Source organism: Sciurus carolinensis, chromosome 7 (genome assembly GCF_902686445.1).
Source record: "Sciurus carolinensis chromosome 7, mSciCar1.2, whole genome shotgun sequence".
Taxonomy (NCBI): domain Eukaryota; kingdom Metazoa; phylum Chordata; class Mammalia; order Rodentia; family Sciuridae; genus Sciurus; species Sciurus carolinensis.
In genome coordinates this window covers 103,462,641-103,479,083 of record NC_062219.1, presented here as the reverse complement: position 1 = coordinate 103,479,083, position 16,443 = coordinate 103,462,641, and the positions used below count along the sequence as shown (strand labels likewise).

General features: G+C 36.0%; 1 protein-coding gene across 1 annotated transcript in view; it reads left to right on the top strand.

The window, feature by feature from the left end:
• Efhc1 (EF-hand domain containing 1) overlaps nt 1–16,443 on the top strand; it is a 51,283-nt gene that overhangs the window by 27,499 nt on the left and 7,341 nt on the right. The window contains exons 7-9 of the mRNA XM_047558486.1: nt 5,346–5,486; nt 11,795–12,008; nt 12,406–12,553. Coding sequence (XP_047414442.1) covers nt 5,346–5,486; nt 11,795–12,008; nt 12,406–12,553 — 503 coding nt within the window. The remainder of the gene's footprint in view (nt 1–5,345; nt 5,487–11,794; nt 12,009–12,405; nt 12,554–16,443) is intronic.

Sequence of the window (16,443 nt, the reverse complement as noted above, 5' to 3'; positions counted from 1 at the left end):
GGATCAAACCCAGGACCTTGTGCTTGCAAGGCAAGCACTCTACCAACTGAGCTATCTCCCCAGCCCGATTTTTTTCTTTTGTTTCCATTTGAATGGGCCGTACTTTTCTAGTTCTTTGTATGCCTTGTAATTTCTTGTTGAAAACTGGACATATGTCAGATTCTTCCCTTTCTCTGTAGTTTCTTTGTAGTTTCTTGTGTTTTTGTTGTTGTTGTTGTTATTGTTATATCTTTATTACTTTTGTTTTCTTATTTTTGTTTTTTGATTGTTGTAGGCAGTTTCTTTGCCAAGTATCAGCACAGCCCAAGGTATAAAATTAAGGTCTTTTCAGGTATCTTCTGCAACTTTCCCTGGGCACTTAATCATCTAAAAATTTTCCTTGTATATGCATTTGTTTTTGAATGTCCTAGTTGTTAGCGTCTAGCTTCCAAAAGAGGAGAAGAAACACTGAAATAGAGGAAATGAGGTACTAGCCCTTCAGATCCCTTAGAAGTTAATTCATCTGGTAGGGGAAAGACTTGTAGAGATGTGAGGAGGTGCAACAACAATGGTCATCTGCCTCTTTGTCTATACTCTGTGAACAGAAGTAGCATTCACTGTGATCCCAGTGGCTCAGTGGGCTGAAGCAGAAGGATTTCAAGTTCAAAGCCAGCCTCAGCAACAGAGAGGCACTAAGCAACTCAGTGTGACCCTGTCTCTAAATAAAATACAAAATAGGGATGGGGATGTGACTCGAGTTCAACTCACGCCCCCAAAAAAGAAGTAGCAATCACTGATTAGTAGACATATCCCAAGTATTTGGAGGACAGAGTGATTTGTTTTTCTTTCTTTCTTTCTTTCTTTCTCTCTCTCTCTCTCTTTCTTTCTTTCTTTCTTTCTTTCTTTCTTTCTTTCTTTCTTTCTTTCTTTCTTTTTTTTTTGTCTCCTGTGGCTCCTACTGGTTGTATGCAAGTTGTGTAGGCTGCTTACCGCAGTGCTGAGGGGTATGGGATTGGTAGGTGCTTCTGTGGTAAGAGCTGAAATGTATAGAAATTCATCAAATTTACTGCCTAAGCCTTCTGCTGAAAGTTACAAGTCTTCAAGAGACTCCAGAATTTAAAAATTATTACTGCAGATAGATTCTGCCAGTGTAGGTAGAGAGTGAGAGTCCTGGTATTCCTACTATGGCATCTTCCCAGAGTTTTCCTTTGTATTAGTTTTATAACATTTTTGTTCAGTTTGATTTAAAAAAAAAAAAGACATCTTAAAATTCTAGACACTAGGGCATTTCATTATTCTTTTCCTATTTATCATATTTATCATATCCTTTCATTTAAAAATGGTTGAGAGTAAAACAAAGACTTATTAATTAAAGATGTTGGAAGATGACTTTTCATTGCAACACAGCTTTCTTAGAACCAAGTTAGCAACACAATTCTGTGTATTACAGAAGTCTATTCTGATCTGAGAGTAAGTTCATAGCACCTTATAACATACCAAAGTAGTGATCTGATAAACTCGAACATTCAGAATTTTAGCCAACCACATATTTTTAAAGAATTTCAAAATTGTAAGTTATAAAAATTACATATTTAGTAAATTCAAGAAGTATCTAAGATATTAAGATGGTGTAATATCATGAACTAAAAAAATCTGGTGCTTATTATACCTGTTTGGACAGAAGCACCTCATACAAACCTCTCTATGACTGTTACCCATGTGTAAAATAGGGTATTAATACCTGTACACCATATTTATTTTGCTATTGTGTGCATAAAACCATGTCATTGGGCTTTTTATCCTCAAAGGAAGGAATAAATAAAAGGATAGAATTATTGAATTCCTCCAGCTCAGACCCCGCCTTTCTACCTCATTTTCTTTTGTGCTTAGCCAATAATAATAGTAAATTACATGTGGTTTTGCCAATAGAATGTCCTGTCTTACTCTGCAAGACTTATTTCTCTTGTTCTCTTCCATCTGCTTGAACCACTTTTCCATCATCACTTCACATGGCTCATTTTATACTTTAATACTCAGTGTTGGCTTCCTTTCTTCCCAGAAGGCTTTTCTAAAGTTCTAGTCAAGGCTAAAAACCTTTGTCTCTGCTCTTGGGGTATTGTCTGCCTCTCTCCACTAGCACTCATCTGTTATATTAAAAAATCTGTTTACAAATCTTTTCTATTGGACTATAACTTCCTTGAGGCCAGGGACTATGTCCTTTTCATCTTTTTGCTCCTAGCACCTAATATAGTGCCTAACAAATAGGAGGCATGTAATACATTTCTTCAATTGGACTATAGAAGACTGCATGGGAAACATGTGTTATGTTTCCCAGGAAGGCAGCAGATGTTTTTAGACAAGTCTTTCAGAAACAATGTTTCATAAAACCAGTTAAAAAGAAGAATTTTATGAGTTCCCATGAGCAATGACATTTCTGGAAGGAAATGTGGTAGCTCTCTTGCTATCAGTTTTTTCTCTGGTAAAACTCTTCTATCAGTGCATGTGTTCACTGAGTAAGAATTATAATAAATCCTACGTTGCTTAATTTGTTTTGCAGCACTTGATGTACTACAGGAAAAATATAGTAACAGATCTAGATTTTGATGAAACAAACTACTCCACCACTTTAGTTTATAGATAAGGACAGGGAAAAATGGTAGTTTAAGGGACTTGCCCAGAGTCACATTGTAAGATCCAAGGCATTTCTGTTGTCCGTCAAAAATTCATACACGAAGGACTTAGTATAGACAGGGACTGCAACATGGTAATGCCCTTAATGAAAAAGCTTTGATTCATCTTTTAACCCAATGAAAACTTTGGAGTCTTAGGTTACCTCTTTCCCTCATCCTCTCATCCTCATTACTATGATTTTTCCCCGACTCATAACCTTTTCTTTTAAGGAAAGAAAAGGGAGGAAAATCTTGGATAAAGAGCAGAGATAACTGAAGAACCAGTGGAGATTTTGCTTTGGTTTTTTTTTTTTTTTTCCCTCTCCTCGCCTCTATGTTTAATAGAAACTAACTCTCTATATAATAAAACACCCATACATATGGCACATTAACCATAGTGTTTGGTTAATTTTTAAAGTGAATCCTCTATAGTATATAATTCTCATATTAATAAAATTCTGTCAATCCCTAAAAGTCTTTGTTAGCAAAGAGTAAGAAAGCTCCACTTACCAAGAAGCAAATAACTTTAGTCGTTACATGAACCATCCTTGGTAACACACCAGTTATTTTATCTCCAAACAACAAAGATGGAAACCAAGTATAGGAAGCTCTAGCAGGATTGAGATAGATAAAGCTAGAGCCAAGCCAATGGCCAGGGATAGAAGTGAATATAAATTGGGTATATTTAATTTGAGCATCAAGGCACTTTAAGGTCAAACTTCTCTGCTAGGTCAGGAGTAAGTAAATATAGATCCATTGACCAGATATATTTTATCCTGACTGAATCTGTCTGGAGGAAGAGGAAGAAACCAGGGTTAAGATAGTTAATCTGATAGGGGTTGTCTCTAAAAAGAGTATCTGAAGGAATATGAGACTCTCGGGCTCCAAGTATACTAGCTTGGTTAAGAAAGCTCAGGAATAATTCTGGTAGGTAGGTCATATGAGCAGGAGAATCTAGGAGTGATGATGAGGTCCGTGGTCAGAGAATAGGACCCAGGCAGTAGCTTGAAGTGTAAGAAGCAAAGTGCCAGGACCCCAGCCATGAGGACTGATAATTAGGAAAGGTCTTTTGTCAAGGGAAATGAAGTGTGATTCAGGAAAAACAAGTAGGAATTTGAAAAGAATGCTCAGAGACCTATGACTGCCTCTCTGAAAATTCCTCAACCCTCAGTTGTACCTCCAACCAGGATGTTCTCTGTATATGTTGGTACATATGCAGAGCAAATTCAGGACCACCACTTTGAAATTTCTGCCTTACCTCTTGAGAAACTCAAATGTTTAACATATCATATCTCAGCCAGAGGTCCCTCTGTCCACAATAACCTGAATAATTATTGGGTAGTGATTTTGCACTTGAAGGAAATTAGGCCATTGGCCACCTGCTGAATTCACTAGTCATATTCTGGCCATTATTATAACTTTACAGTTCTAACAAATGTGTGAGTGGGTCAAAGTTCCAATTAGTACATCTTAGATGAATATAATGGAATCATTTGTTTTTGAGGAGATACCCTGTTATAGCTAGAACTGGGGACTGTATGGATTATTTTGATAATAAGCCTGAATACAATATATAAAAAGATTTGGGGAAAGTATCTGCAAATTAAAATTATATATACATAGAGTCTGAGTTCCCTGAGTGCACATAACAAAAAGTCAGAGAAAAAGAAGATTGCTGATATTTGCCTAGTGTTGATGTGGAAGAGGAAAACTTAGTCTCTGACCTAAAGATTTTAGGTTAACAAATCTCAGCATCCTACAATGATGCTTTAAGCTCATCATGGAACATGAATGAAACTTACAAGCTCAATTTATACCTTCACACTAACTCATCAAATAACCTATGCATCTGAAATTTTGTTTCCTAAGTGATGAGGGTCCTATGTAGACAAAAGATCTGAGTTCTCAAAAAGTATACCTGTCATCCTTTCCTGTGTGGCAAAAATAAAGAAATAAAAATTTTTTAAATATAGAGATAAATAGAAAAATAGTATGAATCAAGTCCTGACCATTCCTCTTCTAACTCACACATAAATGCGCACTCACTTTGGGTGATCTGTTAAAGAATTTTCGGATCCGCCACACTGAGGCCAGCACCCTAAAACAAAGAGACCACAGACAGACCCATGGGCTTTACCATCTTAGGGTGACCATAAGGTCATTTGCACTGGGGACTCAGTGTAGGACTAGGTCCTGCTTTGGTAGTAAGTAGTCAGTAGGACTCACTAATAGTTTCCAGCCCTAGCAGTTATATTATAGCATCATTAGTCATTTCTGTGAGCAGTAAACATGATGTAAAATCATAAAGGGGTTAAATGTTATTTTTTTCTGATTACATTTGTATATAGAGAAATTAGTTTTGAGTAAGTGTTTTCCAGAGGGTTTTTTTTTTTTTTTTTAACTTTAATGTCATTATTTTTGGAGAGAAGGCGAAGATACCAGGGTTTGAACCCAGAGGGGCTTACCCATTAAGCCACATCCCCGGCTCTTTTTATCTTATTTTATTTTATTTTATTTTATTATTTTATTTTGACACAGTGTCTCACTAAGTTGCTGAGGCTGGCTTTGAACTTGTGATCCTCCTGCCTCAGCTTCCCAAGTTGCTGGGATTATAGTTGTGAGCCACCATGCCTGGTTTTAATGTAATTTTAACACAAATAGCATCTGCTTTACTTCTTGCTTCCTGTGTATCTGTAGGAATTACCTCCTTATAATGGTTATGGATTAGTTGAAGATTCTGCTCAGAATTGCTTTGCTCTCATTCCAAAAGCTCCAAAGAAAGATATTGTTAAAATGCTGGTGAACGACAACAAAGTGCTTCGTTATTTGGCTGCACTGGTAAGGTGAATTTTTATGTACTACCTGTTCTGTCTTAGTATTGTGTACTATTAGCCATCTTTTCTGTGTTTATTCAACAAGCATTGAATCTAGTACCTAGTCTTCAAGAAGGTTGGATAATATTAAGAATAATACCCCTGAACCAAGACCTACCTGAAGTCCTGAAGTCCTTTTTCCTCTGAACCTTTTTTAGATCATTAATCACTCTCTTCTGTTCTTCAAATTTCAGCAGACCTTTTTGCCTCTGTAGTAGGCAATTATGAAATTCCGTGTTATGTATGCATGTGCCCTTCCAGGGTAATGTGATTTCCTTAAGAGTACAGATCATGTCTTACTAAAGTTTATTATTAGCTGTGATTAGCTTGATATATATTTATATTCATTAAATGTAACAAATTGAGTCATATCAATTTAATAGACACTGCCTTTGAGAGGTTATGTGACTAGTGGTTAAGAAATTAGACATAAATTCAAACTTAAACTACAAACTTCTTTCTTTCTTTTTTTTTTTTTTTTTTTTTTTTTTGTACCAAGGATTGAACCAGGGGCACTTAACCATTGAGACACATCCATAGCCCTTTTTAGTTTTTGTTTTGAGACAGGGTCTCCCTAAATTTCTTAGGGCCTTGCTCAGTTACTGAGGCTGGCTTCAAACTTGCAATCCTCCTGCCTCAGCCTCCAGGCTACTGGGCTTTCAGGTGTGAACCACCAATGCCCAGCTAAGCAAACATTTTTAACACCATGTTTAAGGAAATAAACAATGAGATAGAGAATTTCAGAAGAAATTGAAAACCAAACCAAAAAACTCAATCTTAGTTTTGCAAAATTGTCATATTGGTAGAATAAAAGAGAAAAGATAGGTTTTGAAAAGCACTTGATAAAATTAGTCTCTTATGATTTAAAAACAAATCTGTTAATAGAAAATAAAACATGGTTTCCTTAATCTGTTAAAGGGTATCTACCAAAAATCTACTAATGTAAACAGTATATATAGTGAGAAAATGTGGACAGTATACTTCTTGACATTAGGAACAAGGCAAGTTTCATACCTATGGCCAACATTGTTCTGGAATTCCTTGCTAAGACAGTAAGACAGAAAGGGACATAGAAATACATGAGAATTGAAGAGGAAGAAATATAATTTCATTATCCAAAAGGAATGGTTGTTTATGTGTAAAATAAAAAGAGTCTACATTCTACATTAGTAAAGTCAATACAAATGTCAATAAACAAAAAAATAGTTAAAAATACCATTTACTGGATCTGGGGCTGTAGCTCAGTGGTAGAGCACTTTTTTTCGCATGTGTGAGGCACTGGGCTTGTGCCTCAGCACCACATAAAACTAAATAAATAAACATATTGTGTCTACATAAACTAAAAAAAAATTTTAAAATACCATTTACCATAGCATCAAAAATATTAAATTCCTAGGAATAAATTAAACAAAAGGTATATAATACCCAAAACATTATTGAGAGAACATTAAAGAAGACCTAAATAAATGGACATATTATGTTCATTGGTCATAAATTTCAGTATTACAAAAATATTTGCTCCGAATTGATCTGTGTTTTCAGAGTTATAACCAAAATCTCAAAGAGTTTTTACTTTTGCAATTTGACATACTGATTCTATAATTTATGTGGAGATGCAAAGCATCAATAATAGCCAAAACACTCTAGGAAAAGAATCAGATCAGTGGATTTTCTCAACAAAACATCTCAATATATTATAGTAATGAAAACAATTGCTATTGGAACAAGGATAGATAATTAGACCAAGAGCCTAGGATAGTCAGCCCAGAAACAGAGCTACCCATGTTTAAAATATATGGCAAATATGGCACTGCAGAGAGGTTAGGAAATAAGATCCTTTTAGTAAGTTGTATCAGAACAGGTACTTCCACATGGGAAGAAATAGGAATATTTGAACTGTACTTCATACCAAAAATAGAAATTAATTCTGAATAGATTGAAAATTTAAATGTGAAACAATAAAACTTCTTAATGATAGCATGCATAATCTTAATTTGTAGTAAAGAAGATTTATTTAGTAGGAACCAAAAATCAGTAGTTGTTTTAAAAATGGATAAATTTAAGCACATTAAGTTGAAGAATTTCTGTTAACAAAACAAGAAAATCAAAAACACACCAAAAAACAAACAAAAACAAAAAACACCACTGAGAGAGGAAAAAAAGGCAAGCTTAAAATGGGAGAAGATTTTACTACAGAAATCCTAAGAATTCACATTCAAAATATATAAAGGACAATCTTAACTCATTTCTTTATTTTTTTTGGGGGGGGGAGATTAAACTCAAAGGTGCTTGACCACCGAGCCACATCCCAGGCCTTTTCATATTTCATTTTGAAACAGGGTCTTGCTAAGATGCTTGGGGCCTCACTACATTGCTGGGTCTGGCTTTGAACTCACCATCATCCTACCTGAGCCTCCTGAGCCACTGGGATTACTGACTGCACCACCATGCTCAGCTCAATTCATTTCTTAACAGGCATTTCACAAAAGAGAATATCGAAAAGGCCATTAAACATATGAGAAGGTGCTTAAGCCTCCTCAGTAATCAGGCTACTGCAAATTATAACCTCAATGAACTGCCTCTCCTCACCCATCATAATGATTGCAGTATGTTGGTGAAAATATAAAGCCATAGGAACTCTCATACTCTCAGTGACATATCCACTTTGTAAAACAATTTAGTATAATCCGTAATACTACATTGTGCCAAAATGGTATTCTGTATGTGCATCAAAAGATAAGAATGTTCATAACATTACAATTCATAATAGCCAAAAGTAATAGCCATAGTAATAACATCCATAATAGACCTAAGTATCTACCTATTGGAGACTGGATAAATAAAATAGGCATATTTATACAAAGATTTGAATTCTATTCAATGAAAATTAATGAACTATAGCCTCAAATAGTAGCATGGATAAATCATATAAACATAATGTGGGGGAGTACTGGTGATTTAACCCAGGGGCACTTAACCACTAAGCTACATCCCCAGCCCTTTTTGTCTATTATTTTTAGACAGGATCTTACTACATTGCTTAGGGTCTCAATGAATTGCTGAGGTTGACCTTGAACTTGTGATCTCAGCTTCTTGAGCTGCTGGATTACAAGCATGTACCACCATGCCTGGCCAAATATAATTTTAAATGTAAGGATCCAGACACAGATGAATACATACATGTTATATAATTCCATTTATATGAAGATTTAAAAGTAGTCAAAACAAAACTGTTTTGGGATGCCTGTTTGTGGTGATGATAAAGAAAACCATAAAACTCAAGATAATGGCTTTTTTAGTGAGGAAGAGTTACATATAGAGAGTGCTTTCTATGTTCTGTCAGTGTTCTGTTTCTTGACATGGATGGTGATTACATGGGTGCTCATTTTGTAAAATTCTTTGAGCTGTAAATTTTGGGGTTTTGTTTGTTTTATAGTTCTCTCTGTATTGTAGTTCATGATAAGAACATTTAAAAGAAAGCCACCAGAACTATTAGCAATGAAATCGTGGGTATCTTTGTATGGGCAGGAAAAAAAAGTGATATGCTGGTCATGGTAATTTTCAAATGCTTTTTCCTGACTGACTTGCTTAAAGTACAGAATTGTATTTATTAGCCTCCTCACAAAAGTTCTAGAGGAAGAAAGAAAGTGTGCCTGACAATCAGGAAAAAGGTTTAGGAGTGAGGTGGGGACATCAGAAGAAAAGATGGAAATTAAGTTAAAAATGATCAGAGGCAAATATAAATAGGTTCATTATAATTGAGTTAATATAAGGAGTTCAGACAAGGGCACTGGACATGTTGTGAGACAATAAAGTAAACTAAAGCTAGGCAGGTGTTTGTTACCTAAGTAAAAATCTGCTGGGAAACTGCCTGGGGCTCAGAATAGAGTGCTGGCCCAGGAACTTGGGTAGTGTTAGAAGAACATAAGAAACATGATTTTAGCATAAAAGAAAAACTTTATGTCGCTAAGAGAAGAATTGGTTCTTGTGCATGTCCTGGCTGTTAAAGAACAAAAACACAGAAGAATGTGCTCAACAAAGTTTGTTTACATCAGCTACTACACGTGATGGTTATCCAAAATGAATTTTAAGTGTACTATGTTAGGTCCTCTGAAAAATATGTAATTATATTATTTTGAGACAGGGTCTCACTAAGTTGCTTAGGGTCTTGCTAAGTTGCTGAGCCTGTCCTCAAATTTGTGATTCTCCTGCCTCAGCCTCCTGAGTAAACTGGGTGTGTGCACCCAGTGATATATCATATTTTTTAAAAGTTGTGGACTGGAGTGTAGCTCAGTGGTAAAGTGTGCACTTAGCAACCTAGCTGAGGACTTTGGGAAGTGTTAGAAGAACATAAGAAACAGAATTTGAACAGTAATTTTCCAAAGAGTGTGTCTGTCTTCCAAAAGGTATACAAGACTTTACAATATGTGGTGTTTGTTAAGAAAATACTGTAGTCTCTGTTTACCCTATATGAGTTTTTTGGTACTGGGGATTGAACCCAGAGGTGTTTAACCTCTGAACCTCATCCCTAGTCCTTTTTTATATTTTGGAGACAGGGTCTCACTGAGTTGCTTAGGGCCTCACTAAGTTATTGAGGCTGGCTTGGAACTTGTGATCCCCTGCTGGGATTACAGGCATGGATCATGGTGCCTGGCTATCTTATATCTTATTTATTATGAGTGTACTTATTTAATAGCCCCAGTGTTTTTATATGTGCTTTGTAATGCACAAACTCAGCAGAAACTTTTAGCCAGGTGATCAAAGCTAACATCAGTAATAAGACATATTGATATATGAAGTTTTTGAGATGTACTGAAGACAGAATATCTTTTTTGTGATATTTTTGTCAAAAATTCAAAAGTAAGATACCTAAGAAACATTGGACAAAATAAGTGATCAGCAGTTGTCCAAAGTGTCAAGATCATAAAAGACAAAAGCAGACTAAGGACTATCACAGATTGGAGGAGACTAAAGAGAAATAACAACTAAATGCAATGTGGTATCCTGGGTAGGATCCTGAAACAGAAAAAGAACATTTGTGAAAAAAAAAAATAGGTGAAATTTGAAAGGACAGTAGTTGATTTAATAGGATTGTACCAGTGTCATTTTTCTGGTTTTGATAATTGCACTGTGGTTATGTGAGATGTTAACATTAGAGGAAACTTGGTGAAGGATATAATTCTTCATATTATGTATGCAGATTTTTGTAAGCATATGCTTAGCTCAAAATAAAAACTTAAAAAAATTAATTTTTAAAATACTTCTACCTATCCTGGTAAACCTTTCCACTGTCCCCCCAACCCTTGTTGTATGCCCCTGCTTAGAACTTCGAAGTGTGATGGGATCCTTTGATGGTTGAAGGGTAGTGGAACAATGTGATTAGACTTTTATTTACTCTATTGTGGGTGTTTGTTTAAAATTTATTTGTATTATGTGGGTGTTCACTTTTATTAACTATATTGTGGGTGTTCACTCAAAACGTGAAAAAGTTGTTTTACTAAGAGGAAACCGCATGACTTACTTCGTTAAATGAGAAGTTATTACACAAATGCTTTCATGGTCTAAATGAGGAAATATATTCTACCCTGGCACTGTGGCACGATTTGAGTCACGAATGAGCATGTCTGTATTAAGGCTTGTTCAAGCTGCAGTTTCTGCTGTAAGGGTGATGTGATCACTCTCAGTGATTTGATTTAGGAAAAATCTTGCCCCCAAGGTAGTTTCTCTAAATCACTTTCAATTTTGTGATTTTATATTATTCATTCCTCCCTTCTTAATTTTAGTTTTAGAATTATGTATATAAATGATTTGTTAAAAAACAGAACAACAACTAAATCTTGCATCATCATCTCAGTGTCCATGAGGTTAAGTATGATGTCAGCCACAAGGTCTCAAACTAGAAGCCTGTGGCAGAATGTAGCCCACATATGTGTTTTGTTTGTGGTGCGTTTTGCTTTAAAAGAGTTGGAGTCAACATTTTAAAATCAGGGATTTTAAATGGTAATCCAGATTTCTGTCTGTTTGATAACTGAAAAACTGGCATCCCACGTGGCAACACTCAACTGGAATTGAGTTGGGGCAGCCACCCCATGAAGGCCTTCCTTAGATGAGCCATGTCCTTTCCAGACCACCAGTCTCCCCATACGTGGAGTGTTTATATTACATGAACCCAACTTGCTTGATTTCTGTCATATACCTGGCCCTGTATTTAAGCTTAGGGAAGCTGGCTAGATCATGAACCTTCATAACATCCTCTCTTCTTTACCTTTATAGGAATCCCCCATCCCAGAAGACAAAGACCGCCGATTTATCTTCTCTTATTTTCTAGCCACTGATATGATCAGTATCTTTGAGCCTCCTGTTAGAAACTCTGGTATCATTGGGGGCAAGTACCTTGGGAGGACTAAAGTTGTTAAACCATACTCTGTGGTAGAAAACCCCATCTACTATGGCCCTAGTGACTTCTTCATTGGTGCTATCATTGACGGTAGGTCTCAACACAGTTCAGAATTCCCTACTGATTGGGTAAATGGGTTCTTCTTAGTTGTAATTTAATTCATTTGAGTCTTGTGAGAGGCAATTAGGTTTTATTCCAGATGAGATAAAGCTAGTAGACTTTTATAAATATCTTAATCTTGTTCCTTATCAATTAAACTTTAAAATTGGTTACGTTTTTTAACATTAAATTGTTTACATTAATGCATCCGCTTTAGTTAGTTGTTGACAATGAGTTTCCTAAAAACTAAGAAAACTACCGCATATTTATATACACAGCTATTGAAAAATTCATTAGTCTGGGTCATGTCATTGGTGTGTTAATTTTATTTTATCTCTGATCACATGAGAGAAATAATCAAACTAAGTGTATTGCTACCTCTCTCCAGTGTTTGGCCACCGGTTCGTCATCCTTGATGTAGATGAGTATGTTCGAAAGTACATGGAGAGCAATGCTGCCCAGTATTCACCAGAAGCACTCTCATCAATTCAGAACCATGTCCAAAAGCAAGAAGCTCCTGCACCAGAACTGGAAAAGTATGTTTCACTGCCTTTTTGGCCTTGGCATATGCAAGGAAGTAATTCTTTTCAAAATGAATGTGTAATTTTATTTTAGATTTTCAGATTTCCCTCATTAGATGTAAGTTATTAAATCTACACAAAAGGTTCCCTGGATCCAGTATAATAACTAGTAATTTGGAACTTTTTCAGCTATAATTATTTGCTAAATAATTATTTGAATACCTGTCTTTAAGATGCTATCAGTAGATCCGTGGGCTTTATCAGTATATAAAATAGACAAGAAGTTGCGACCTCATGGAGTTGACTTTCTAAGCAGCAAGAGATAGATAATAACACAAATAAGTAAATCATACAGTACACTGAGTGACAACTACCATGGGGAAATAGGGCAAAATGCAGGTGATAAGGGTTTCTAAATGGGGGGAAATGGGTTGCAGTCACTTAGGTTGCCCCTTGAGAAGGTGGCCTTGAGCAACACTTGGGGAAGTTCGCCTGGGGACGTGGAAAAAGAGCTCGTCAGGAAGAGGGAATGGAGAGTGCAAAGACCCTGAGGGGTAGCACACCCAGCCTTGAGTGCTCAGGGAGCACTGGCAAGCAGTAGACTAGTAAGAGTAGCTAAAATGGAGGAAGGTGAGGGAGACCAAGAGATTGAATTAGAAAACTAACAAGGGATCAGGTTGTGTAGGGCCTGACAGATCTGTAGAAAGATTTTGACTTTTCTCTGAATGAAATGGAGACCCAGTGGGAGTTGCTGAGTAGAGGAATGGCAATATTTGATCTATATTTTAAAAGAATTATCTTGGCTGTTCTGTTGAAAATAGATTAGGAAGGAGAGTAGCTAAGAGGACAACAGTAGTCCTGGCAAGAGATGATGATGCATGGACAAGGGTGATCAGTGGAGGTGCAGAAGTGCTCTGATTTCATTATATTTAGAAGGTAGAGCCAGTGTGATACAGAGCTATACAAGGACTGTTAGAGAAAGAGAATAATTAAGGATGACTCTAAGGTTTTTGACTTGAATAACAGGAAGGAAGGACTTGTCATCAACTGTGATGGGAAAGATGTGGACTACAGATAGAGGAGGTTTTTAGTGGGATAAAAGTGGGAATTTTGGTTTTGGATATACTAGCTTTAAGACCCAAAAGAGATAGCCAAGTAGAGATGTCATATAGACTGTTGAGTATTTAAATCAGGAGTTCAGGTGAGAGGTCTGGGCTGAAGGTGTAAATGTGGGAGTTGTTGTCGTATGGACGATATTTTAGGCCATGAGACTGAATGAAATCTTTAAGGGAGCTAATGTAGACAAAGAAGTGAATGACCCAGCACAGTGGTGTAATCCCAGTGATTTAGGAGGCTGAGGTAGAAGGATTGCAAGTTTGAGGCCAACCTCGGTTGAGAGGCCCTAGGAAACTTAGTGAGATCCTGTCTCAAAGTAAAAAATAACAGGGACTATAGGTCATTTGTAAAGCATGGATTCAATGCCCAGTACCAAAAAGAAAAAGAATTTAAAAAGTACAGCTAATCTTTGGGTTTTTCTGGAGAGACTGGAAAGGACCACCAGTGAAGCAGAAAGAAAGACAAGAGGGTGTGACATCCTGGAAGTCAAATGAAGAGAGTACAGACCATCCTTCTTTCACAGTAGTGTGGGAGGGGAAAAACCACTGAATGACTGTGAAAAACAAATATAGTATTCAATAGGAAAACTTACTATTGTTCTGTTAAAAAATTTTGTCACCACATTAATTCTGATCATTATGTACACCTAGGGAAATGAAAAAAATAGTAAAACTAGTTTTTACTCAGCACATTATAGTTTAAAACAGTGGGAACACTGAGAAGTAAAGTGTTTGATTTTAAAAAATGTATCAGGAATATCTTGAACAGTGCTTGCCTTGTTCTCATTGTATAACTTGTGATACAGAGTGAACATGTTTCCTCTGACTTGGCACATTGTCATATTCCTGTTTAAGTTTGGTCAACTTCTAACATTTTTATCATTTTTACCTTCAAATGTCATGAAAGATGTCCTAGAATTTCTTTACTGAGAGTAAATGTCTCTGAGAGTTCTCACGGCATGTTTTTTTTGTGGGCCTCTGGGGCGTTGTCATCCTTTTCATTGCAACTGCTTTCCTCACCTGTGTCAGTAGCTTCACCTTCATGGAGGTCCTCTGGCCACATATCCATGGTCTTTTGAAAGGGAGCAGCATCAACATTACCACAGTCAACTGTTTCATAATTCCATTTATGTTTGACCAAAATTTCACTGTTGGACAATTCCCTCTTTTGATGATCCACTTTTGTAAATGTGTCATGTAGATATGTCCCCAAGAAAGGAGGAGGCAACTGAGCTATGTACTTGGCTGTGAATGAGTGAATGAACTGAAAAACAGATGCATAGGAACCAACAGACAATAGACTTTGAGACAAGTGATGTGATTGTCATTGATCATGATGTACATCTGCTATTTATGTCACAGTTAGTGAACTAAAGATCTGACATAGAAGTTTTTACTTTATGCATTACAGTTAATAAACTGGTAACTTGGATTTGAACCATGTTGTTGAGGGACTGAGTCATTTTACTAAATGGCAGTGACTGAGATTTATACATCTCAGATTTGCAAATCCAGAACTGTCATTGTATTAAGGAAAACAGAATGATTTATTGTGTCAAATAAGGATTTAGTAATATGCATGGAATTGGGAACCTTGGTGAGGAGTTTCACTGCAAAGGGAGGTACAAGAAAACTTGATGGGAGTGGATTTAAGAGAGAATTGGAAGAGAAATTTTTGACCAGAAGTACAGATAACTCTTTTGAGAAGGTTTGGTGCAAAGGTGAAGAGAGAAGGAATGCAGAAGCTGGCAGAGGAAGCAAATTCGAAACAAGTATATATATATAATAATAGCATTTTATATGTGAAAATTCCGTAGTGAAGAAAACATTGATAAATTGTGTGTGTGTGTGGTGGGGAGGATTGTGAGAGGATGGGGTTAAGTACGCAAGATGAGAAGATGGCTTTAGGTAGAAGCCCTAACCCTGCATCTAGGTCAATCATTCCTGAATATTTTAGTCTCAGGAAACTTTTGAAGTTTTAAAAATTATTGAGAACCCTAAAGAATTGTTATGTATCTTTATTCATATTTAGCATAGAAATTATATCTGAAAATATTTAAATATTAATGTTTTTAAAATGATAATAAATTCATTTTATGTTAACAAAAAAAATATAATTTCTGTGGGGAAAAAAAGCCCCTATATTTTCCCAATCAGAAGCATTCATTAAAAAGAATGGCATTGTTTTATATTTTTACAAATCTCTTTAATGTCTGATTTTACTAATAGAAGATGGCTGAGTTTTTATCTGTTTTCTATTGAGCCTGTTATGATACCATTCCTTGTGAATTTTTGGAAAATTCCATTGTGCACTTATGAAAAAACAAGAGTAAAATGATAAATAATGACCAAATTGTTATGGGGATAGTTTTGACCTTCTAAACCCCCAGTATTGTCCTGGGAACCTTCAGGGATCCTAGGATTATTCTTTGAGATGTTGTTCTCTGGTAGCAGGCAGGAAGGCAGAGCATCTGGGTATAGATGTTGGTAAGTGCTTAAATGTGCTTGGGGCCCTTCCTGATTGTGTCAGTGAGGTAGTCAGTAGGAAGAATGAGAAGTTGTGAAATGCTCTATTTATCAAATATATAGATGAAATTAAGGATGAATATAAAAATAAAATGAAAAAGACATAGCATTATTTAATCTCCTACTAAAAAAGAGAAAATGCAAATTATAATCCATAGATACCATTAACTGAAAAGTGAATCCTAATTCCAGAGATGTTAAAATATTTGGCTCAGGCCTAAAGAAACAGGGCAACTGTCTAGCAAAGTGGGAAGCTTAGTGGGG